The 26,715-nt window shown below is 50.8% G+C and overlaps 1 protein-coding gene across 1 annotated transcript in view; it reads right to left on the bottom strand.

Moving 5' to 3' along the window:
• CAMTA1 (calmodulin binding transcription activator 1) overlaps window positions 1-26,715 on the bottom strand; it is a gene marked incomplete at its 3' end in the record, with an annotated part of 309,542 nt that overhangs the window by 172,890 nt on the left and 109,937 nt on the right. Inside the window, exon 5 of the mRNA XM_082493415.1 lies at window positions 24,602-24,737. Within this exon, the coding sequence (XP_082349541.1) occupies window positions 24,602-24,737 (136 nt within the window). The remainder of the gene's footprint in view (window positions 1-24,601; window positions 24,738-26,715) is intronic.

Below are 26,715 nucleotides of genomic sequence, written 5' to 3'. Positions count from 1 at the left end.
AAGCCCTTTCCACAGAAAAAGGGATCATCATTACACCGTGTAAGTCTGCTAATGAAACCGAGCCATCACCACAACATAAAGCCCTACACTGCTCCAAGGCACTGAGCCTCGGTATTTTATTTCTCAACTGTGTACCTACCACTTAACTCTGAAAAATATTACTTATAAAAGATGATTCCTAAAAGCAAAGTTTGGAATTTTATTACGCCTCTGGGCTAGATCGGCTGATCTTTGAAGAAATAAGGTTGTACCCTTTTCATTTGATATCCACAGGACAATATTTTAGCCGTGAGCGAGGTCGGAAGAAAAAGATCCGCTGGGCTCCTGCCATGTGATGCATGTTTTCGGCAGCAAGGCCGGCATCGCCAGGCTCAAAGGGCTCCGCGTACCCTTAATAATGCGGCACAATGGAATGTGACAGATTGTCCCTACTAAGGTGGGAAAATACCATTCAAAAGGCTGCGAAGCAGATGGAGCACATGGAAAGACCTCAGAAGTGCAGACAAAAAAATAAAAAGAAAGTAACATTCAAAAAGTTAGAGCAAGAAGCAAGACGGAATCCCAGCGATGCCGCGTTTGTTAGCAGCTGACAGAGACTTCTCAACCTCAATAATCAAACACCCCTTCCCATTTTATAGTGCTCTGTTTATAATAAGCACTTCTATTATTGTTACTGCATTTTTACTTCATTTTGCTGTGTCAGCCACCACATTTGTCCCTTTTGGAGCCTTATTTACTCCTCGGAGAGGGCAGGACGCCCAGACGGAGACAGCGGGGATGGAGCACGCTGCAGAGGAGCCGCTGGACGCCAACCAAAGCGCCGCGCCGCCGGCAGATAATGCCACAGACGATGCTCACGGGGAGGGAGAACGATCGCGCAGCCGTTTTGAGCCCATCTTGCGCTGCCTCGGTACCAGCCGGCCGGACTCGGCGAGCTCCCGCAGCCGCCCTCCTGCAGCCGCTCCAAAACAAGGGCGCAGGAGCGAGGACGCCCTCGGCCCGCCAGGGAACCCGCTGCCGGAGGAGGCAGGGGCAGCAGCGGCCGCTCCCGGGCTGCGCGTGCAGCCAGCGACCGACAGCCACCGTGACATGGAAACCTGGCTACAGTCAGGCCCTTGTTTTTCAAAAAAAAAAAAGAAAGGAAAATTCTCCCTCTTTAATTCTCTACAGCCTCAAAAATGTCACTGCTCTGCAGGAAGGGAATGGCTTATTCCAAGGTCATTTAGCTGAGTTCACCTTGAATGTCAAAATGCAACGCTATTTTAAAGCCCCATTAAGTTATATTTTTATCTCCCTACCAGTCTCTAATCCCACGTTTCCAGTTACAGTGATGTTAGAGAGGAAACGGTGCAACCAGTGAGGTCACTACGGGCAGCGCTCTGGTCCGAGGAGAGGCGGTGAGCCGTCATCCGCCCGGGGCGCGCGAACCGCGGGGGGAAAGCGCGTGGGCTCGGATGCGGCGCGGGGACACAGAGGGAGCTGCACACTGCGCCGCCGTCCGCTCCCCTCCTCCCTGCGGGACAGCCCCTCCGGCCGCGGCTTCCCAACACAGACGTTACAATCCTGCCGGAGGGTCTGGGGCCTTCTCTGCACCCGAAGCGGCGAAAGCGTTCCCAGAGACGGCCAGTGGGGAACCCGACAGAAAGGCAGCACGTGGCAGGCGTTGCCTGGGGCACGCACAGCGCTCTCCGCACATGGGCACTGCTGCAGGCGCACAACAAACCGGAGACACGCGGGCACAAGAGGGTCCCCAGGCGGATGTCGCAGCTCCTCCTCTGCCCATGGTCCCAGTCCGGGCGTTGGACGTCACCTGCGCCAATGCGCTGCCGCTGCTCGCGCCTGGTACAGCGGGAAGGATCTGGGTAACTTCTCCTCGAATCTAAATTGTTGTTTTTACATGTTAAAAAAAGACAGCAATTTGTTCCTGACGCCCCAATCTGTGTGTTTCCCCAGGGTGAAGAACACACCTTGAGACACGGCGCAGCACTGCACGTCGAAGAGTGGCTCAGAAAAGGCACAGCACAACAAGCCGATGCTTCACAGGAGCGCGAGCTGAAAGCTGCCCAACGCTGGCTACCAAAAGAGTTTGAAATCAGTATATATTGAAAACTAGCTTCTACTTTAACTGTGATTTAATCCATACTTTTTCTTTCGTAAATGTGCCAATAGGTATTTTTTGCCTACAAATTGTCATGCTAAGCAAAATACAAAGTCAATTTGCTTTAAAAGAAATTGATTAGAGAGAATTAGATTCATCAACATTAATTTTTTCCAACGGAAAACAGGGTCTGAATAACGATCCAACATTCAACCCCAAAACTTTGGTTTAATTTTTGTAAGCACCCGATTAAGCGAGCAACACGCGGCTCGTGGCATGCTGCCCGTCCACCACCACCGCGCCTCCCATCAGACCAGCGCCCAGAAGAGCCGCGGCAGGGGCTCTGCAGGCAAAGCTGTTTGTCCTGCCCAGACCCTGTTCGCTTTACGGGCAGATCCATCAGCCCAGATTGCCTGCAGGTTGCAAAATCCCAGCTTCCTCCTAATTCACGCGCTGCCACGTTGCGGTTAGAGGGCCGGCGCTCGCAGGCGCTGCCGGTGATGGGTGATGCAACTGCCGGCGGGTCGCTGCCTCCCCGGCGGTTTGCTTCGTGGCCTGGCGGGGCTGGCTCCGAAATTCCGCTGCGCCCCGTCAGTGCGGGGAGCGGCAGCTGGCAGGATGGGCACGGCATCACCCACCCTCGGCCCCTTCTGGTCCTGCTGCCACCGTCGGTCCTTTGAAACAGACATCTGGCGAGTGTATTCTTCACTTGCATGGGTGGTTTTAATGAGCTGCCGCTGGGAGCGCCAGGAGCGGACGGAGAGGCGTCCCTGCGGAATCCGGCCGTTGGCTCGGTGCTGCGCGGCGGCAGCGGGCGCTGCCCATGGTGCACCCACCACCACCGCCGCTGCGCAGCCTCTGCCCTGGGGACGGGGGACGCGCAGCCCCCGCCCGCTCACAGCACCTCTGGGGGCACCACCGCGCACCGCTTCCTCGGCTGCACCCACCAGCCACGCTCTTCCCACCGAAAAGGCAGGAATGCCACCAAAACGTCCTCACGGGGACAGCTCTGCCTGCCCCTCCAGACTTCCTTCAGTATTGGACAAAATGCTTCAAGTGCCGTTAGGAGGGAAAACCATCCTTCAACTGCAACGTGTCTTGAACGAGCAATTTCTAAAGCTTACCATACCTTGCTTCATTTTATTATTTATTTTTTTTTAAATGAAGGTAATAGAGGTTTCCCTCTTGGCGTGAAACAAAGAGATGTGACTTTCCGCTTCCCCGTCATTTTATTCCACGCTGACATTGCTGAAAATTTCGTTTTTAATAGAATTTCTTCCAGATAATGTATATCAGCAATCAAATGCAGGCACAGCATAGTCATCTGCCAAGTTAAAAATTCTATGGTATTTTCCCCCTAAATAGTTTCATGTACTGATTACTTAGAAGAACGTATTCTCTGCGAAGCTGCAACCAGGCACTCGGTCTTTGCTCTTACTGATAAATGTAAGCAATAAAAACATGTTCTATTCTACAGCAGCGCCTATTAAAATGTAAACACGGCGAGAGGACTTTGAGCAGGCTACAAAAATGCTTTATTCAATAGTCAAAGCGAAAGGCTGTCTGAGGCTGCTCAAACCCGGCGCGATATGTAAATACGTCAGCGGGCGCGTTCCGCTAGAGGTCAATATTACGGTTATACAGGCGCGAAGCAGCCCTTCCGACGCTGCGGGGCAGCGTACATGTCCAATACCGCGGTGAATTTTCCCATCTCTGAGGTCAGAAATACACCGACGCTCTGCGCTAAGCAAGATGCTGATGAATTAAAATTCAAAACGTCCCTCATGAATAATTCACGGATGCGTGCAAGTAAATTATAGCAATGTAAATATATATATGTATATAAATAGATACGTATATATGCAAATTAATACATTAAGGGCTCAAGTCATCCACAAGGAAAAATACCAGCCACATAAGAATGTTTGCTTAATACCGGATCAAACACGTAAGACTGGAACTAAAGAAACAGCCTGTAAATTTATCAAAATCCGGCGTAAAGCCGTCCTCGTACCATGCGCACTTGAATCAGATGCTACAAATCCTCCTAATTTTTTTAAGTTGCTTTTTTTCCCCACTTCATGTTTCACTCTCCCTAAAGCCGACCTACGGCACCTTGGTCTGACCCCCGGTGACGGCTCTGCTCAGGAGCTCTGCAGTCCCCCCCCGACTGCGTCACTACGCACAGCCACCGGGCAACCAGTTCAGCACCCCCTCGTCAATCCGCGCTCTGCGGCTAAATTACGTGAATGACAATTACCGCGGTAAGCTAGCAAGTCCATTAAAATCCTTGAATTCTGATGAACAACAATATAAATGATAGACATAGGTGCAGAGTCCATCGATCATCCCCTTCTCCCTCACAGCAAGAAAGGTGGGATCACATTAAAAATAGAACAGACACCTGCAAATAGATGGGTATTTATACGGAATATTGTGACAACTGTCATTTCGCATTAGTCACAGAGATCCCACAGGACTTGGGCAAGTATTAAATGTACCAGGTTTTGTTTACTGGCAAAATATAATAAAATCCACCCTCCCCGATGGTTTCCTGGTGGGGATTGCTCCTCTCCCTAAAGTCATTCATAAAATAGGGATGTTCCTCCAAGATCCTGGGTGGAAAACACTTCATCACAGCACCACAGTACGGGGGGGGGTGGGGGTGGTTATGATTCCTCACTTGGACTCCTCCATCATTTTCAGGATGGTCTGATGACGCCGGGCTCAAAAAATGACCATAAAACACCCAAAGTCAACGCAGCCCCATGGCATGATGCCATAGGGGGTCCTGCTCCACCGCGTGCTACAGAACACGGCCAGTGCTGCCGTGGAACCAGCCTGCCGAGCGACGGCGTCCTGGCCACGGCAGCGTGACACGGGTGCATAGGGACACCCCACTTCCCTCGTACGAAGGCAGTAAGGTGAGCGAAAATGCGGCCAAGGCTCTTGCGCTGTCTGGCGGAGACACCGTGCAATGGATCCCACGCAAAGCTGCAGGCGATGGTGCACTCATGTCTTCCCTCAACTCTGATAAAGATCAAAAGTAGCACTTTGGGAATCTTGTTAGAGGGTCTGCAAAAATTTTATCTTGACCTTATTAAGCTTAACTTTAACCATTTGGACAGTTGTAACTTCCTTTAAGGCACTTCCCAGCATTTCCCAAGAACTTCACCAGCTCCAAGAGCAGAGGGTCGCTCCTGCCAATCCACAGCGTGTGCTATTTCTGGCCGTTTTACCCAATTCCCTCATTTGCCAACCAGCGGACAGAAGCTCTAAAAAGGAAACAAAACCAGATTACACTTGCCAGCCCGACCCGTGGGAACACATTTCAACTGAAGTTGCTGAAATGACAGAAACACGTTGTTCCCCACTTAGCCTAATTGACAGGCTGTAACTGTTGATTAATTACGTAGGGAAGGCGCAAGGAAGCAGCTAGGCGGTCTGCTTTTATTTCCCAGATCTTCCAGGTACGACCTTCAGACCCGCCGGGGAGCATCTCGCTGGATGCGCCACATGGGCAGCAGAAGCGCCGTCTCCTTTAATTACCCCGTGCTCAGTTTACACCTCCACTCGCAGCTTCTCCCCAGCCTGTCCCAGGGCCGCTGTCTTCTTTTCCCAGATTACACGGGCAACTGCCGACAGCCGAGCCCAACTGCTGCTTCTCGCCGCTTCCCGGCCACGCGCTTCTCTGCCATCTCAAGTCTGGTGTGGAAAGCCACAGTCCGGCGTGGAAAAGTTGTACATCTTGAAACTTGTTATGCTTAGTGCAAGAGCAAACCACTATTGAAACTCCTCCATCGTGAACAAGATGGTTACCTGATTAATAGTTCAAATGGCGACCTGCAAAAAGTGAAGATCAGAAGATGTCTGGGCGCTCCTGAGAGCACATCTCTTGAGCACGTTCCTCAAGGGTCTCGGGGAAGAAAAACCCAAAATCCAGAGCTGGAGCTATGCCTGTTTACCTCCAATAAGAAAAAACCCTCGCCCGTACAGATGGAGCATTTCAAGGTCTTGCTTGTTACCCTGAGCCTCGTGCAGTAAAAATAGGACTTCCGTGCAGGTCCTGGACGCTCCTTTTACTTGGTGAAAGACATTTACATCACTCGAAGCAAAATGTATCCTCAACGGCAATGTAGTTCCTATCCAAAAACACACCATGCCCTACATTTTATCATCAGCGCAGTTAATCATTTATACAGCCCTGCAGATGTACGCAGTACTCTCCGAAAAAAGATGAAGGCACATCGTGTGCCCCAAAGAACACGCAGTGTAGTGCAGGGAAGGCAAACAAGGGCAGAGGGAGAAGAGACACTGGATACAACCTCAGATGGACAGGGTCGGAGAGGTAAGAGATGACGGACGAGGGGACAGAACTGGAAGGGGCGAAGGGAATTACAGAACCAAGTGGGAAATCAGGACAAGAACAGGTTACCGGGGCAAAACTCTAAAAAGATTAAAGGTGAAGAAGAGGCCTCGAAACAGGTGCAGGAAGAGCCAAGATGCCACCAATGGGATCCAAAGAAAAGGCGGCAGATTTGGGATGGTGGGCAAGGACCAAGTTGACCAGGCGTCAGCGGTTCGAGGGGAGCTGCTGGAAGGACAAGGAGGTTGTCGGAGCAGGGAGGAAGGCTTTAGGCAACAGCGGCTGGAGGGAACGGGGAAACACGAGTAACTTGTCTAGAAAGAGCAACAAAAGCGTTTTAAAACAACTCGCAGGACTGCCTGGATCAGAAATAATACATAAAAGAAGTAATGCGGCACAGCAGAAAGTGGGGAACTGATCCACCTGCCACGCGACACCACCAGAAGTACTTTATAAACCCGCATTAAAATTCAGGCTCCGTTTCTGTTTCTGCCGGGTTGGTTCCGCGCCTCTTGCCACGGGGACCGGAGAGGGCACGGCCTCCACTCATCTCCTGGCCGGCGCCGCGTCCCCGGCCGTGCCGGCTCGGACACAGCTCCTGACGGAGGCAGTCTGTCGGCCTTTGACAGCCGAGCGGTCCCTCCTGCGCTGCCCCGGTGCCCGGGGCCGCCGCGCTTGTTTGTAGCGGCCACGCTGGTGTCGAGGCAGAGCCTGTCGAGCAGCTCCCTGTCCTCTGGGCTGGGAATCGCCTCCACGATATGACCACGTTTCCCTCCCACCTCGTTAGCGGTCGGGTGGGACACGTGCCCTCCCAACCCTCTCCCACGCGCAGAGGGACGAGCGCCCGCCTCAGACTCTGCTCACGTCCATTGATGAATTCCCGACGGTTTTGCCTTTCCCCACCAAACCCACAGCCTGACCTCTGGTGTGCAGCTCCACCGATTCTGCTCCAAGCGCGCGCTGTCCTACCTTGCAAATTTTCCACCGTGATACTTTTACAACCTACTATAATTAAGCTTTATTTGGAAGAGTCTCTCTCTAGCTTTGTATTCTTGCCAGCAGTTGGGGTACTGCTCCACACTACGCACACCAGGTTTACAACGCCTTTTTCCCCCGTGCATCACCAAGGGCTCTGGCTGCGCAGCGGCATCAGCCACCGCAGACCTTGCCTGAGCTTTCAGTAGGAAAAAACCAACAGATTTTAAATAAAGCTATTCCTTGTAACCTGAAAATCAAACTTAAAAAAAAAAGAATGTAAGAAAGGAAACTGTGGTTTTCTGAACAAGAACAGAGCTTTGCTTTTCTTTGAGAAAAAGCGCCCCTTTGAACGACGAGCCTTGCAACGCAGCCAAAGACCCACGCAGTCTGGGAACGAGGGAGACAGACCTTGGGAATAAGTGGGAGGAACTTTTTATGGAAGCCAGGAATCCCCCAGACAAGGGGTGGGTGGTAGGGAAGCAGCAGGGCTCGGGCAGTCCGTGCCGCGCACAGGCTCTCACACAACCCTGGGGTGTATAAACTCCGAAACATCGACCAGACGGAAACTGGGAGAAGACTCACAAAAGCATACAGGTAGTCCGTCAAACCTGCCTGGGTGTCATTCCAGTAATCCCAATCTACCCCAGTGAAAAGGGCATCGGAAAGCTGCAGAGGAGAGGTTCTCTTCAGCCCCGCGAGGTTGAGGACAGTCACCTCCACAGGCGCCTTCCACAGTCCCAGGACGGGCGCTCTTCCCAGAGGTGACTTGCAGTCCTCCTGCCCACCACCCGCAGAGCAGCCCCCGCCTCGCTGCCCCGTCTCCTTGGGGGGCTCACAGAGGCACTGGGCTGCCGCGAGCACCTCTCCTCCCCTACCCGCGGCCCCGCAGACACTGCCAGATGGAGGAGATCCAGCTGCAGGCTCCTGGAAGGCAGGGCCAGAGCCAGCGCAGCCATAAACGAAGCGTTGGAAGAGTACGAGCAATCAGCCCCTTGAAGCATCATCCCTAAGCGTGCAGCAGACTCTCCGTCCTTTCCTACCTTTAAATCGTGACCAACATACTTTTGAAAGATAAAGGCTCAACGAGAAGCCACGGACGGAATCCAGGCACCAGTGGGTGGAATTTTCCGACGTGCGCTGCGCAGGTCAGATGATCACAGTCGTTCCTCTTGACCTTGCGATCTGTATTTTAATTAACGTACCCTCCTGCTTGTAGGATATCCAGAAACGCTACAGCTAACAATCTTCTGCTTGGGGTTTTCCCTCCTAAAATGGACTTTCAACAATTGGTACACATTTTTCTTTGATTTTGATAATCTAACGTTAAAATCATGAACTATCCCCAATCCACTTCAGATTTTGTTTGTTTAATGAAGAGTTGAGTGATTTCAAAGGTGTTTTTACAATTCAAATACTGGGTGGTTGCACGCTGAGAAGATCCTTTGATATCTGAACAGTCCTCCAATGACAATCTCGTGGTTTTAATCTCTCTGATATTGAAGGCAATCTAGTTGATCTTACACGTATTTCTGACGAAATGAGCCTTTTTCTCTCTCCATTTTTCACACAATATATAAAATATTTACAAATATGACACAACAGACTTTATGTTGTTGTTCTGCTTTGGGCAACACTGTGACACAGGCAGTTGACATTTATTAGTCATTCAAGAAAACGGAACTAAACCTAAAATTTTTTAAAACTAATTATTTTATTCAATACTCTCTTGGGATTTTCCTCTAAGACCAGTCACTGCACGGCTCTCGTAGGTTATATACAAAACCAGTTATTTTTGTGGATAAAAGTCAACAAGAAGTCAGTAATTTTTGGCAGGCAGCCTTCACTGTTCTGCTAGCACAAGCGCATCCAACTGCTGATGAGCCCTAATGTTTCCCTGGTATTGTTTTCTGCTCTAAAATGGAAGATCTAATCTACGCTGAAGGTCACTCCGCACCGAAGGCTGCAATCAGTGACAGCGTTCTGGAAACCGACAGAAACGTGTAATATTGTGCAACATCCTCTGGACTGCCACAGCAGCGGCTGTGCTGCCGTGTCCTCTGCCCGGGATGCGGCACAGCTGGAGCACCGCTCTCCCGCTGCACCGCCGCTCGGGCAGGAGAGAGAACTGATGTGCGGGTCACAGCGGCGCCGGGGAAGCTGCGGCACAGCCCGTTTAACCCATCCACATTTTAGGAAAAAGGATAAAGTCCTGCCCACTTTCGCCCGCGGTCCACACCTCCGGTAGGGACACCTACCCTCATCTAGAACAACAATTAGTGAAAACCCATCTTTTGAAATAATCACCTCGTACAAGTCTAAACGCACTACATCTTAAAAAAAAAAACCCACAACACCAAAAAAAACGTAATTAAAAGCTAGACTTCTCACAATACCTCAGAGTCAGGCAATTATGAGGCACTTTTAATGAGTAATTTAGGTAATTAAAGAAGTCAAACATATAATACGCGAGAAGCAGTATCAGGGAGTTACTGCTCCGTGGCACTTTGTTCTCCGACCCCGTCTGGTGCTCGCGGTGATGCGAGTGCCGTCTTCTGCTGATGGTGGATAAGGGCTAAAGAGGGGTTTCCGCGACTCACCTTTACGTGTGTTTAACTCCGACATGTACAAAGTGTGTTGGTAATTGCCGCTGGAATTCAGTGCGTGCTGTATCTCATCTAGGATATGGAATTTACTGGCTGTATTCTAGTAAAAGAACTTTATGGCTTTCTGTCATGATAAATAACAGTTTATAGCATAATGGAATTAATATTTACTTTGAAAGCTATGCAGACTATTCAAATAAAGTTGCTATATATAGAATCATCTCAACGGCCGCTGGTTTTTTAAATGCTGTGAATTGACAAGACAACATGCAAGTATTAAATCCCAGTGCCCTCCAACCATTAATAAACCTTCAGGTTTTGGATTTGTAATCAAACCCCTTCCATATATTTTATACAATTACTGCAGTTCAAAAAGCGTTAACACAAAAGCGTGACAAACCGGGCACTGAAACCCTCTGGGGTTTGGGCGCGTTCTCCGCCCGCCCCAAGGACGGAGACGGGGCAGGACCGCGGGTTGGGAGCACCGGGCTCGGAGCCAGGGGCAGAAACCCAGCAAGCGTTCCCAGGAAAGTTCACGATTTCACACAAAAATCGATCACGCTTTTGTAATTATAAATGGTTATTTTTACTATTCCAACAAGGAGAGATTAAAAAGACCCCGAAGTCTAAACATACCTCTTAGTATGAAAGTAACAGGGAAAAGAAACTGGCGGGTTTTAGATGGATGTTTCTCAGCTATTTCAAGTTAATACACCACTGTTAATGCTCAAAATTTATTTTTATCCAGCGCGTATCTCATCCCCAACCTTCCATCACAAGCAGTGCGTAAGGCAGTTTCGTCTGCCTCCCACCGGCGCTTACGGGCCACCGCGGGGGCTGGGGGTGCCGGCGCAGGGAACTCGCACGCCCCAGGCAGCAACCGCCGCTCACGTGTTTAGCCGCACAAAATTCTCTGTTGTGATAGATGGATAACGAGGCAATGAACCAAAAGAGCATCATCATTAGCGACCAAAATCCAAGCCGTTCTCCCGGGCGCCAGACGCCGGTCCCCAAGCACGCGCGGTGGCAGCACGCACAGCTCGCCCGCCGGCATCTCGGGCTCACCCAGGGAACCCAACCCCAGCCCAGCACCCAAAGGAGCAGGCTGAACGTCAAGACAGACACATGTCAAATCTAACAGGAATGGTATAAATAGATACTTTAACCATTAGTTAAGAGAGACGTGTTTGTTTTCCTAATGGGTTCGCATTGTGCAGAGCACAGGGCAGCTCAGCGACACGCATGTCAAAGTTTTGTTATGTTTCATACAACTCAACTGTTTTCCGACGAGTCTGCAGCTCTGTCTTTGAAGAGCTACATAGAGCCTACAAAAGCAGAACAAAGGGAAACTCTCGTTAAAAATTAAGCCCAAGTGTTGGACACAGCCGCCTCTCCAAGAGAGGATGGGCGTGAAGGGAAGCACAGCGGAGGCAGGAGCTCTTTTTAAGCTCAAAAACATGCTTCCCTTTAGGAGGAAAAAGCTAAAATAAATTATTCTGGCTGTGGCAGGGAAGACGTTACAGACCAAATGGAAACTGCCCCCGAGGACGACAGCGAGTCTGACCGAGAAAGGACAGGGAAGGGGCCGAGCCGCCGCGTGCCTGGTGCGCGCTCACACCCAAGAGCGGCAGGAGGGAGAGCCAGTGCCGCAAACCCACCGGCACCGCTGTAACCAACCTCAGCGCCTGAGCACGAAAGTATTTCCTCTTTCTTCTTTTATTCGAAATTTGTTTATGGCAACAGGCATACAAAAACTGCAGGCAAAGTGTAACCATCAACAGAAACACCCACGCAGCATTAGAGAATACGCTCCGGTCAGACAGAAGGCATAACCTTCAGAAACATATTTATAGCGCTCTAAAACGCTGCAGTCCTCAGTAGCACGGGGCCTTCTCTTGGAAAAATACAACACGTTTGTTGTGGTAAGTGACACGCAGCAGCCGCACGCAGTCACGGCAAAGCCGCCCGGAGGGGCACAGGGGGACGCGCGGTCAGGGCCGGCGGCAGTCGGGGACGGGCGCACTGCACTGGCACAGCCCCACAGCCGCCACCGCGCAGCCCCCGGCGTGGCCGCGGCACGCCGCGACCGCCAGCGCCAGCCCTCCGCTTCGCATTTGGAGACCTGAATCTTAACTTATCAATTAATTTGGAGATCTGAATCTTTACCCTCGTGCAACCCGGTTATCTTGTAAAAGTCCAGGGTTACCTCACCTTACTTTGAGAACTCGCGTTAAACCAAGCGTCGCTTGCAAAGCTTTGCGATTACAGATGAACATCAAGTCCTCCCTGGTTCCAAGCCGCAGAATTTTTGTGTCACTACCAGGTTTTTATTCTTTCAAAATAATTTCAAAGGAAGCACTCCAAATTAATGACGTAAGCAAAAATTGAAATACGATTATTTTTTTAATTTTTGTTTTTCCCTTCTAGACATTGGAAGTTGCCCCATGGAGGTGGGCAGTCAGGGTAATAACGCACCCCAGTACGAGTCCCGAGATCTCGAGGCTTCTGCAGAGGAGATGAGAGCCGGAGCCCGGGAGGCGCCGGCGCACCCGTGCGGACGCCGCTGAGGCGCAGTGAGGGCGGTGGGTCTCAGATCAGACCTGGGTCCTCCCTGCGACCGCGCGAGCTGAACCCTCCCGCCCGCCGCTGCGCTCGGCGTGGACGTGTAAATACCCCCTGAGAGAAGGGCGGCAGAGATATTTTAGCCAGTGATGAGAAAAGTTTCTGCTCTCACAAATCACTGCTATCGGCCCCCTCACACGCTTAACTGAGATGCTTAGACACAGGTTTAGCTAAATTTGTTTCAGGAGAGGTCCCACGCAGGGCACCCCGAGCCTGCCGGCTACGGCACGCGGGCTGAGGCTCTGCTTTGGCTGAGAGCGGCAACGGGAGCACCAGCCCAGGCCGGTCGCCCTTGAAAACAATTTTTTTTTTTTTCATCCCAGTGTAGAAGAGGGAGGAAAAAATAAACTCAAGCCTCATCAGGTTGCCCAAGGTCAGCAGGCGGTTTCTCAGCATGCTCCAGTAAACACTTGAGGGGGGTCACTGGAAATCACAGGGAGCGCCGCCTGGTGAATCCCGACCGGGCGCGAAGGCAGGCGGACATCTGGGCTGCGGCCGCAGCTCGCTCGGTGGGCGACAACGCCACGCGGGGAAGAGGCTGCCAGGGGAGCGCAGAGCTCCGTAGGGAGGGCTCTGTCTCACGGCACGCACAAATTCATCGCATCCTGCATCCTCCTCACGCAAAGGGCAGGACGGCACCGCCGGCAGTACGGCACCGGCACCGGCTCCGGCGGGGAGGGCGGCTGGAGCTGCAGGAGCCCGGGAGCATCGCTGCGGGGAGCGGGCGCTGCGGGGCCCGGGAGGAAAAGCAAAAGGGGCTCTGTCCAGAGCATCGGCACAAGTCCCTCCCTGGAGGGAGGCTCCAGCGCGGAGGGCACGGCGGGGGATGTCGGCCGCCCTGGGGACCAGCGCCGCGGCCCCGCGGGTCTCGGGGGGGGTCCGGCCGCGGCTGCGTGGGCAGCAGCCCCCCGGGACGGCGCGGGGTCTCTCCCCGCACGGGCGAGCGCGGTTAATCCCCAGCAGCCACGCGATGGCAGCAGAAATATGGGAACGCCGGAATGGACGAATACATTATCATACAGTTATAAGGAAAAGATATTTTGCAAAGCTGAGGCAACTGCTAAACATAGCCCAACGTATATGACATTTTTAAGACAAGCAGGGAGTAGAAAAATAATTTTTTACCTCTGAAATACAATAATTTACATTTGCTCCATTACTTTAATTGCCAATAGTGTCACTCGTGCTTTCTGGTTGTAGCATGGATACAATACAGCCCTCTCCCTATGAATCTTTCATTTTAATTTGACCTACAGCAGACGCAGTAAGATTGGCTCCTGTTTCAAACTAATTCCTTGAGCTTTGGGTAACAAACCTGTCTCCGTTTCGGCTACGAGCTTATCCTGCAGGGTGCTGTGCGTCTCCTGGAAAGTGCTGAACAACCTGAGTCCACCTGAGCCCCCATGAGAACACCGGTTAATTTATTCTAAGAAATAGAGTATTTGGTTTGCTCGACGGCGGGCTGTACCACGCTTTCAAACACGGCATCTCCAGCAAGCGGAAAGCACCAACAATCCTCTTCCCGTCAGCTCCGTCCCACCGCCACTCGTTACCTCAACCACCTTAGCAGGGGCCCACATCTCATTAGTGCCCTTTTGTTTAAGGCGCTCGCCTGCTTTTTGCCTCCCCCCCAACAAGGTTATTTTCCAGGAGCTGTTTGAGGCACTTTTTTATTTTGCAAACAGTTGGTACCCGAGGTGAGACTATCTATAAAACCGTGACAAAGCATCAAGCCGAACCGATAAGTAGAACTCTCACCGCCTGCGGCGGACAGACGCATGGCGTCCCGGCGCGGACACAGCATCCCACCCGCTCCCCGGAGGGCTTCCGCCCCCCCGCTCTGTTCATGCATCTCTGCCGCTAAGAGCAGGTACACGCCCTTCCCGGAGACCACGCGTTTTCCGAAGGGGTACGGGCAGGAGAAGCGAACCAGCTCTGCCGCCGCTGTCGGTCTGCGCCCGCCGTGTCCGGCTCTCACGGGAATGGTGTTCTGCCCGGGACGGGACACCGACCGACCGGGACGCGGCGAGGGCAGGGGACGCACTGCCGGCCCACCCTGGCCCCGCTCCTCCCCACGGCGCTCCCCTTCTTTTCTGACAACAGCACACCAGTATGCCATTAATGCTTCTGTTTCCAAAGAGCTGTACAAACACCGGCTAATTAATTCTTACCTCTTGCCTATAAAAAGAGTGAGTAAATAAGATCCTACAAAGCGGTGGCCATGAAAACGTGCCCACGTGCAGGACAGGGCCACGCTCTGAAATCCTGTTTGCCAGCTTTTGTGCCTGTACTGTGTTTTGGGGACAACACCAGTTTTTTTCCAGGAACTCCGGCACCTTCAAACCTCTTGACACAACTCTGCTCTTGCTGCCTCCCCTCCCCACTATGCTTTGGCAAGCGATATCCGTCTTTCCAACAGGAACTCAGGAAATTAAAATGTTTAATGCATCTCTGGTGCATACAAAATTAGCAGCAATACAGCAAACGAGATTTGCTTTCCTTTCCAACACGCGGTGAAATAAATAAATAAATAAACAAGCACATTAAAACCCAGGCGCGTAACGCGGAGACACTGAGGCTCCGCGTTTCCAGTGGAAGCCCTTATCTCCGTCACAGCCCGCAGTGCAATTACGAGATTACAAGGCACACGCTGCTTCAGCACCTGGATCCTCCGTGCAGTCGCAGGGATCCCACGGAAAAAGGAAACCTCTTCGTCTCGCGCGGAGCGGCAGCGAGTTCAGCTCGCCGCGCTGCACCCCACCACAACGCGATGAGCGACCGCCGTTAAGGGCTTGCTTCCTCTACGCGTGCACAGGAAGACAACTACGTGGTCAAAAAAGTAAAAGCAGACCACTGTCTCCGGTCCAAAACGTATTTTAAGTTTTTTTCTTTTTTTCTGTAAACTTTCTCATCTAAATTGCAAACGCTGGGACAGAGTCTGGGCCAGTAAACCTCCCCTCCCATCTCCCGCCCCCAGCGCGTTAAACCGAGACCACAGATCCAGCAATCCAATCTCCATATATTTTATTCTTAAAATATTTCATTTCTGGCCACCAATCTTTAGATCTCCTATTGGATTTTGTTTTCGTAAATGGATTTTCCCACAGAGCTGGCAGAAAATATATTTAATTTTGAATTTCTCTAAACTGAAATCGTCAATATAAATGTCAACGCGTATTTGCGCTGCACAGCCTTCGCAGTGACACAAACCTCACGTTTCAGAGGGGGACACGGGGGGGGCCCGTTAGCTTGTTTCTTGTCTGCACGCTTGTTCTAACGTTTTATTTAATAAAGACGGCTAAATAATATATAAATATATGTATATTAAATTTTTGTGTGTGTTCCGCTTCGTGTTTGGGGGGGGGTCCAGAAAGAAGTTTGACGTCTGCACCGCTCTGCAGGCGGGTCGGGGGGAGCTGGAGAAAGCGGAAGGAGAGCCGTGCGCGGCGCGGAGCCCGACGCGCGCTGGGGTCCCTCACCTCCTGCCCTTACAGCCGCGGGGCACCTTCCGCCCCCCGATGCTCTGCAAGAGAGGAGCGCACACTCCGTCACCGGGCTCCTCCTCTTCTCCCCCCCAGTACGGGGTGCAGTTGCAGCATCAATTCCTCAAACAATTTCAATCTATCTCGACGCTAATGTCATTAGTCCACAGAGATCCTTTTGGAATAATTCACACCGAAACTGCCTTTACATGCTAAATGAAAAATGTGCAGACTTTAGTGAATGGGGTTTGAATTACAGTCCCACCACATGTGGCTCAGCTTTATTCGCGCTATTTATTAAACAGGGGGGAAAAAGGCGATGCAGTCAATTACAAAGCAATTACCTGAACGGCTACTGCAAACCTGTTGCCCTGCGCTGAAGGGACGGTTGCCCTTGATCGGGGCAGAACTTGCCCACGGGCCACCTGCCGTCACCCAAACAGGGGTCCTGGCCCCCACGGCCCCCACCTACGCGCGAAAGAATCCCCCCATCGTTCCTGGCTGGCTTCGAGGGCTCCTCGCCCGGCACCACACCGCATCCACGTTATACACCGTTCACCCCCTTTTCTCAGCCTTTCTGCGATCTTCACCAACCTCCGTTCCTGGAGAGCCGCACCGCGCGCTGGAACGGGCTGCAGCCGTTTGGCATCTTATTTCAGAAACTTCCCAAGCCACAGAACGGTTCCCAACGCCTTTGCTGTGCTTCTCCAGTGCGTTTTAAGATGACTTGTAAAGTCAAAACATCACTTAGTTTTTTTAACTTACTGCAACAAAGATTTTTGTTTGCTAAACTACATTTAAAAGCCCACAGGTAATTTTTTTCACTGTGTTCAAAAGATCCTGGCTGGAATACAAGCAGTTACCCTGCTCACAGCTTAACGGCACTGTAACAGCATTTCAGCCACGAGGACAATCGAGGCCCAGAGCCAGACCTGCCCCGCCAGTACCCTTTGCTGCTTCAGCCTTTGCAAACGCTGAACCCACCACACCATTGATCTGCCACTGAAATTCAACACAAATATGCTCAAGCTGAGCCGCAACCCCAAAAGCTCTTGCTCCCCGCTTTGCTTCATAATGTTTATGCAAAACTCTCCGTTGTTGCCGTGAAGCAAATTGTTTTCCAAAAAGAAAGTTCAAGCCGTTAAGTTTTGAAAGCTGCCTCTTGTTGAAAGCAGATGAGGAAGGGAAAAGGTCCCTCACCCCACCGAAATCACAGCAAACCGCGGTGGGAGGAATCAAACACGAGGGGGAAAAGCCTGAGAAAGCAGTTCAGTCCTTTTATTCCACCTTTTCTCCCTTAATCACACAACACCAAAAACGTTATCCATTCTGGTTCGTGTCCAAAACGACACATGAATTAATTGAGTGTAACGACAGCTGCTTGGCATTACATGCGTTAAAGGTAACGACTGTTCTTCCTCCCCGCAGCTCTCCCCCGTTCCTGACTTTGCTGTAATTCAGTCCATTCCCAACACCTCACTGGAAAAACTATTCACAAAAGGAGGAACAAGAAACAGTCTCTCTATTTCTTTGTGAATTTCTTTTCCTTTCTCGCAGTGGGCGGCTCCCCCCATTTCCAAGTGTCCCCACCTGGAAGCCTCCCCGGAACCCAAATTTACAGACCCCGCGACGAACCATAAGAGAAACACGTTCATCTGGTCGGTCGGTGGCATTTCGTTACCCTGCACTGACGCTGCCAGGCTGAGCGCGCGAAGCAAACGCAGCGTAAAAGCCTCAATACAGCATCTCAAGATTTAGCAGTTTTCCCACCAATATTGACTCACCCGTTCCAGCAAACCCCTCCCCGGCGGTGGCTGTGGGACGGGACGGGACGGGACGGGACGGGGGCTCCCGCGGGCAGGCAGCCAGCCCGGCACGGCCCGTACTCCGGCACGGCACTTGGGAACGGGGAAAAGCCGGGGAGGAAAAGCAACCTGCCGCCGCGCTGCCTCCATCCGCCTCCCGCGAAGCCGAGAGCCCTTCAGACTTTGGCCAAATGGAAATATCAGCGCACGATGCTTAAAATCAAGCGCGGGCCGAGGTCGCCTGGGGAGAGCCGCCGTTAGGACAGCTGTGCCCATGCCAGGGCAGCGAGAAATCACCGCTCCCGCTTTCTTCCACCCGACCCCGCCAAGCCCGTGGTCCCCCGACCCCCGCGAGCCCCACGCACACCTTCATTCCGCCGCACCAGGAGCGCCCCCAGGACAGCTGCCGTCATCTGCTGACATCTCACGCTACCCCTCGCCGGTCTTCCCCTCACTGCGCTGCCCAGAAGAAGTGACGCTGCTAAACCCGCTTGGTGAGCAGCGAGTTTGGAGCATTTCGGCTCTAGAAGTTCTCACCCAAAGAGGCATTTTCCTGGAGTGTGGCACAGCAATGCGCCGGTGGCTCGGTGTGAGTTTGTCCACGCAGGAAATACAGCCAAATATTTAATAGCGTGTCTCGAATAAGCAATGCCTGCTAAAACACCAACCAGCGCCTCCGTTTCCCTGGCGAGGCACGGCTCCAGGCGGACGCGGTCCCGACTGCCAGCCCCGGGCACAGCATCTCCCCCAGCGTCGCACGCGGGACGGTGGCCCTGGTCCCAGCTGAGTCTTCACGCTGAGACACCCAGACGTCAAGGCAGCTTTCACTGCTGAAGTTAGACGCCGTAAAATAAGCTACGGCAATTAAAGAATTAGTTACGTTACAGGTCTGTGGAAGAATGAAATCTCCTGGACACGTAAGGGGCGTTAGGAAAAGATGCCAAAACCCACCACCATTTGCTGTGAATTTATGTTACTGCAAGCGAATACATCAGGATCCCGATATAGAAAACGAATTATTGATATGTATGTTCCCTTCAGAAGCGACTCTCAGGAGACCCATTCCAGATTTAATGATAATCCATATTCCCCTTCAGAAACGGTAAACCGGCTCTCTGATTTCCCCAGGACCGCCTCAGACGCATGAATCATTAAGACGCCATCCAACCCTCCGTTCTGGATGCCGTAAACACCACCTAGAACAGGGAACGGAATAAAATCCAACCACAGCTCCTGAGGAGTCAACGCCTTCCACGCTTCTGCAGGAGCACCTGCCCGCCGCGTTCGCGGCAGAGGCGTGCGCGCCATGGCGCAGCGGGGGGACGCGCTCGGACTCCGGGCCCTCTAAGGAGCTACGGCAGAGTAAGGGAGAGGCTGGTTAGAAACGGCTACGGTCAAGTATTAGGAGCCATGCAAGGAAACTACCCTTAGTAGCGACGGCAAAGAATAGATTTGTATAAAAACTGTCACTCCCCCTCCAGCAGTTTTTCTCCTTCGCGCTCAGGGCTGCGCTTGTCTGCGTTAATGTATGCGCACGTGTGTGTCATACTTTCAGAAAGCCTTTCACATTAAACTCCCGTTTCTCCTCCAAAGCCATTCCGCAGTATTTCTCTGGAATGCATTAAGCAGCCCCACTGAACAATGCAATCCTAATTAGTTTGCAAACTACGCGGCTCACCTCTGCGGGCGAGCGAAGCCCATGTAAATTACAGTGAATTGGATCAGACCGTCCTAGGAATAGTTCTCCAGATTAGTGCTGCTCGAACGTGCGATCTCACAAGTTGCTTTCACCCTCCAGTAATAACTTACAAGTAAATTTCGCCGACAATAGCAGGGAATTGAGACGTAAAAACATTTTACAGTTTAATACTCCATGATGGGTTATTTCACATAATACAGAAAAGCCCATTTGGTCATTTACTAAAGGAGAAGTCATCTTGTTCTTAGCACGTACTCCCGCGCAGGAGCTCGAAGCGCAAATGGCGCTATTCCCACCCGGGTGGCACAGCCTGCGCGGGACCGAGCTCAGGTACGCCGCATTTTCAGACCCAAACGCTAAAGAAACCCTTCGCAAAGTTTTGCCAGCGATGTCCCAGGGTTTAAGCAGTAATTGAATAATCTAAAATTTCCATTCCTGTCCTCGTGGACTAATCTGTAATAGTGTTAAGGGACTGTTATGATAATAATTAAATACAAGTCCCGCATACAAAATTGATACTCTGCATCTCCGTCTCCACAAGGAGTTCCTCTCTTAATAAGATTTAAATCAAGTTTTACCTGTTTTCTTTTTCTTTTTTTTTTAAGGAATTCATAGAGATTATCATATTGTACTGAGGTACCGTACATCTATATATGAGAGAACAAGATATTTCAAATATATGAGCTCTGGCGCATTCACCTCATCCTCTGATCTCTCCGGTCTGAAACGAGCGGTGTCAGACCAAACCGGGGCTGAGGACGACCCCCCCGGGGAGCTGCCGGAGCCGCTGCCGGAGCCGCTGCCGGAGCCGCTGGGGTTTCAGAGCATGGGGGTCCGCCGGACACTGGGCCAAGTCCCACCACCGCTGCAGAGTCCGAGCGAACCCCTTCCTCTCACTCCTCCTCAGGCACCAAAATATCCTCAGCAGAGGACAAATAGCAACAGAATTGGCACCGACCTCCCAAAACGCAGAGGACAAGAGGGAAATTTACTATAAAAGTACGACCTCATTTTAATTTGAGCAGCAGTTTACTCTGGGTTCCCGTGAATGCGCCATTTCAAGGCTCCCAGAAAGGTTCACGCACAAGAAGAGGCAAACGCATCAGCTGCGCCGTCCGTCCGCGCCGTCGCAGCAGCACCGATCGGGAGTGATGCTAAGGCTATTTCAACACTCCCCTTACTATTATTTATTAGTTAAAAATTTTAATTATGTGAATTGATTAGGAACACATCACCAGGGATCCTAATTAATTAGAATTTTAAAAAGGATCACGGACTGAAGATTTTTAATGGATTCCACAAAGAATTGCACGAAGAGGTATATTATGGGAAAGGCCAAATTATCTTCTCCTTTCTGGTTTATCCAGCGATTTCCAACAGGATTGTGCGTCAGATTAACCAAGTAATACCTAAACCCCCCCCCCACGGTGACGCTAACCAAGACAATAGCTTGAGGATTTCACCCAGTTATCATTTAACATCCGCTTGGTTAATTAGTTTATTCCTCTTATTCCTTATTTATTTAAATTAGTGCATTCCTATTTAAATTAGTTTATTTCTTATTTATGTCCTAATTTGCTTTAGCTGCATTGTCCACGCTCACCAAATCCTCCCGTCTGGTACCGATAGATCGACCAACGTCCCCAAGTATCCGGTGCAAACTTTTTGTTTCAAAATGCATTTTTTTCCCGTACCCCAAACTTGGAAAGACGCAGGAGCCATTACGCTGATGACAGTCAGGAAATAATTAATTATTAAATCTACTAATACAAATCCCTTTTCAGAGTTGGCTGGCTGGTAGTTTCCCGGGCCGTGTGCCTCCTCCTTGCCCGCTAGCGGCAGTTTCCAAAGCTCGTTCGGAGCTCGCGACGCTCTTGGCTGTCGGCTTTGCAAGTATTTTTCCATCAGTGCGACGATGATACCTATTTATCTTCTGGCTGCAAGAGTCGCTGAGATGATCTGGCAGTGCCACAAGGCAGACAGTTATTTCATGCCCTGTTAAACCCTAATGTGGTTAACTACAGTATCACTCCAACTTTGAAAAAAGCTTTTTTTATTATTTTAAATCTGTTGCCTTATGTGTCCAAGTAAAGAACATCGCTTCCCATTAGGACGGGACCAGAAACATAAACCCATAACGCTCTCTGTGAAGCGGCACAGTGTACCGATCGAGTAATTAATTAAGAAGGTTAAAAACACATAATTCTGCCCAAGCAGCGCTTAGAGGTCAAGAAAATGAACTTTTCCTGCCCTGTTCAGGACGGAGACTGGCAGCAGCCGCTGGGACGCCGCGGGGTCAGCGAGGCGGGACGGCAGGGGACCCGGGGGCCGGTCGGCGAGGGGGGGGCGCAGCACAGCTCGCTGCAGCTTTTCCTCCCGCCCTGGGACACCCCGGACCCACTTTCAGGCGCGCTCGGTACCAGAGATGTTTCTACAGCAGACACGACTCTTCCGGACCCAGATTCACACGGGAGCTAAATTTCAGACCCAAATCTCTATTTGCCCGTTCCTGTTGGTTTCTTTTCTTCCGCCTTTTCATACATAAATTCCTATGACTTGACTCTTTGGTCCCTTTGTACGCTCTGGTACCCCGGGGAAGAAAATACTAATTTCTTTTCAACACTTGGATGATCGATCTGGATTTCGATACGCCCCTGGTGCTACTTAACGCATGGATTTATGTAGAAGTTGTGTTGCTCCAGTTCTGAGCCCCATTAAAAATTGCCATTAATTGTTCACAGCGTTGGCTCCGGAGCCAGGTCTGCGTCGGCTGCTGCTTTCTCTGCTGCGAGAGCCGTCGGCTGTGAGACTGGCCACATCCCGCGGCGGCCAAAGCCGGGAGACTCGAGCCGGCTCTGCCGGGCGGCGCAGCGAGAAGATTGAGGGACGATGATGAGAGGGCGTAAGTACCGTCTTGGAGATAAAATATCAGGTACTAAAGGGCTCTTAAGCTGGAGAAAGACGTAGGAATGAGTGGCCGAACCCCGGCACATCCAAATCACAAAGTGAGTATTCGACGCTCATTTTCTGAAGTGGCGAATGCGATCGGCCACGGGAAGGAGCCGTGAGAGCTCCGCGTCCTCCGGCTCCCCACACCGCCCGCTTCAGATCTGCTGCTTTCCAGAAGACACACTTCAATAAAACAGAAATTACTGGGTTCAGTGCAGGCTATCCGAGCTAAAAGTGACCGCCACGCACACCCACGCAGGCCGGCACTCTAGGGGTGATGGGTCCGTCTTGGAAAGAACGTCAGAAAGTATTTATTTAATCACGTGTATGTGCGGTAGCCAACGGTCACCACCACCCTCCTCCAGGTAAGCTTTGCCGTGCCGGCTTTGGTGTTCTGCATTGTTAAGGCTCACAGAAATTAATTAAATCACGCTCTGCAAACCCGAAACAAAAACAACGCGCAATTTCTATTATGCTGACTTTTTTTTTGGCTTGTCATAATAAAACATTGTTATTGGATGTAAAAATTATGGAACAGAGTTATGCCTCTCTGGTGTAATATAATGCAATCCATTTAATACTATTTTAAACCCAAAAACCTCATTAAAGCAGACAGAACCTAAGAATGACAAATCACCCAGCAGGAAGCTGGAACACGAGACGTACTCCAGGCGCTTGGCCGCTTCGCGTCCCCCGCACTGAATCCGGTAACACCGCGCAGGTGCCCGACGCCGGCGCCGCGAGCGCCGGGTGCCATCACGCAGGCGCGGGAAGGTCGATGCCATGCAGAACGTCTGCCAGGACGGGCCTGGGGTGGGGTGGAAAGCCAGACTGAGCCCCAGGTCCAGCCTAGGAGGTGTCGGCCACGGCCCGAGGCAGCAGTCGAGCTCTGCCGGTCCTCAGCATCAGCTGCTCCAAACGCCGCAAACTGGGCTGCGCTTCGCCCGCGGGACTGGGTGCAGCTTCCCAGCCGTAGGGGCGCGCGCGGTCTATTAACTGCGGAGATCAATACAGCTTATACAAATATATACCCTTATGGCTTCGCTACTTATTTGCCGAAATTAGAGCATTTCTTGATGACACAGCTAAACGCTACAATTACACGTTTTAACACCCTTTTACCACTTTGGCCCCAAGTTCAGTACCAAAGGTGAGGAACGCAGCCCTGCGGTCTTAGGAACCGAGCCAGGCAAAGCTCCGCCGTTGGACTTCTACTGTCAGAAAACGTCATTCCCATTTAATAAAATATAAAAGAAAAAGTTGAATAAATGTACTTCTTATCCACATCTGTGCAGATCTTTAACATCAGAAGTCATCGGTGCGATCAAGTAGACAGAACAGTCATGTCAAACAACAACATGTTTTAGATCAAACAGGCTTATTCCAGAAATACTGTGTCAGGTGAAACCATCCATCTGAATCTCTGAATGGCTCAATACCACCAGTAGAGCAATGGACTCCTTCAAAACACGCCCTAAAACGGGGTCCAATTCTAGTCTGAATCCTACAGCAATTCTACTTCTGCATGCTGTAAGACCAGCACTTAATAAGCATACGGAAGATTACGGCAATTGCTACCAAAAACTACCCGGTATTTTGTGAGACTCAAATCATACACATGCAAAGCTTACACAGTTTAAAAAAACGCTTAGCAACCCAGGCTGAGGTCTTTGGTCACCCCGGAGAAGCACCAGTCACAAAAAGCACATATTCCACACATATTCGGTGTGAGGACACTTCAGTCCTTCTGCAACTCTGGAGCTGTACAACCGCGTGACAACCAGAGCAGTGACACAATCAGGTGGTGAAGCTATAGTCAAATTTTGCTCAAAGTAGTAAAAAAGAACACGTGTGAATTTGGGGGGGGGCAGGGGGAAAAGCTGGAATCCAGCAAATACAGTATTTTTCTGAATGTGTGGACAAATTTGCGTTGAACGTACCCCGGGGAGCGGCTGCTCCCAACCCACCTATCACCCCAACCCGCCGCTCCGGCTCCTACCTCCACTCCTTGGACCTTCAGCTTCATGTGATCCTCTCTGGTGGTTTTCCCATCTTTCCTTTTTTTCCAGCAATATCCATCTTTCCTGTATTTCACCTTCTTCCTATTGTACAGGATCATAGAACCATTCTGTGGCCTGAAAACAAGAAACAGTTTTGCATTACATAAAGAAAAACAAAACCACTCTAGGAGAGTTTCTGAGGCGATGCACTATAGACCAGCGGAAGCCCCTACAGAAAAGCAATAGTCTGTATTTGGCGTAATATAAATTTTCACCTTTTGTTGCTGTTAACTGGATTAACCGGTATTTCGCAATCTGCAAAATTTTACTTGAGAATCTTGTACCTAGTGAAGCAAGCCAGTGAGAGGTTTAAAAAAAAAAGAAAAAAGAAAAAAGGAAACAGCTTATCTTATAAAATAGCCAGCGTTTTCACAGGATATATTATGACTGGGCTCAGCTACATGCTGAAAATTAGAAGGAAAGAAAGGTTAAGGAAAAAAAAGATTGTTATTATTTTATTATAGACTCTCTCTCTCTTTTTAATGCATCAGCAGGATTAGAAAACAACCACCTCTAACGCAGCACCAGCATATGGACGTCGGCTTAAAAAGGCAACAAACAAGCAAAAAAGAACGGAAGAAGAAAGGCATTAGCTTATACATTGGTTTTGCTGTTCCTGCTCAGATCCGTGTTAGACATGGAATAACTTTCCCTCTTCTGAGCACCTCTTTGACTTCAAAGACACATGAAAGCATTTTCCGCGTAGAAACCACGTCGATGCTTTAGATGCTCTAGAGGCACGCTGACGCTCGCCCAACAGACGGGAGCCAACGTGGTTTTGGTGTACGGCAATATTTCACAGAAATGTTTTGCCATCTGCTAAGCCAACGCACAAAAGGGGCATTTCTGCTGCAATACTAAAAAATAAAAACTAAATTACCCCCCCAACACGTGACTGCAAAGCCAGCGTGCATCCCACGCAGGCAGCAGTGCTGCAGATGCCGCAGACATTTACAGTGGCGCATTAGTCACAGTAATTTGGCTTTAGGACACCAGGAACAGGAAGAAAAACAACGACATTAGCAGCAGCAGCGATAAACAACCTTCACAGGAAGGCCTCGGCTGGAGCCTTTCGGTAATGTAAAGGGCCTGAACGTGTACAAACGGAGCAAACGGACAGAGAGAGACCTCGAGAGAGCGCGGACCCCCCCGGCCCCACCCGGGCCGGACTTCACATCGCTCCTCGCGGCCCCCGACGGCACGGGCCTCAGCAGCCGGACAGAGCAAAGCCGTACCCGCAATTGCCAAAAACCCCACCGAATGGTTGCAAGGCCAGCTGAGCCAAGAAAGCTCCTCAAATAAATCAGCCAAAGTGGTCTGTGTTCGCGCAACACTGGGCTGCGATTTCAGAGCCGTGCCAAAGGTGCAAAACTCAGTGCCTGGCGCAGCTGGAAAAGCGTCCTTCCTCCCGCCCGCCTCTGCTTCACGCAGCGCGATGCTGCGAAATACGCACAAGAAAAAGCTTCTGCAGGTACCCTCTTCTCATTTTTCTCTAACAAAATACTCCATTTGAAGACAGCCGCCTTCGCCCATGTTTATCACATAATAATAGGGCAGTAACGTTGATGTAAAAGCTGTTAATTATAGAGTAACTCATCCCAATGCTCCATTAAGTGCATAAAGGCTCCTTACTAGCGAGGAAAACAAGCTCATGATGGTTTTCTACCACCATCAGCCGCCTGAAATTACCTAGACCGACCAATACAACACCCCTCCTCCCTCAAACCAACACCGTAAGCGATCGCGGGATCTGCTGCCAAAACCCCATCCCTCTCCCCTGTCTGCTCGGACGTACGCATCTCCGGGTACAGGCAGAAGGGTGTCCTGCCTGATTTACGCTCAGCATCTGCCCACCAGAACGCGTGTGCCCATCACAAATTTAACCAGTGTGGACGGAAACTGCACAAAGTCTCTTTCAGAATGAAAACAGACTTTCTACTTCCACATGCATTTGCAAGACGGAAACGATCCTTGATCTAAGTGATTATTAGCACATTTTTTTACTAAAACAGAAATTACAGATTATTTTTTCCCCCACATACATGCAAATATT

This window comes from Vanellus vanellus (genome assembly GCF_965231255.1).
Source record: "Vanellus vanellus genome assembly, chromosome: 20".
Lineage (NCBI taxonomy): Eukaryota > Metazoa > Chordata > Aves > Charadriiformes > Charadriidae > Vanellus > Vanellus vanellus.
The sequence above is the reverse complement of the archived record's forward strand: the minus strand, read 5'-3'. Positions and strand labels throughout refer to the sequence as shown.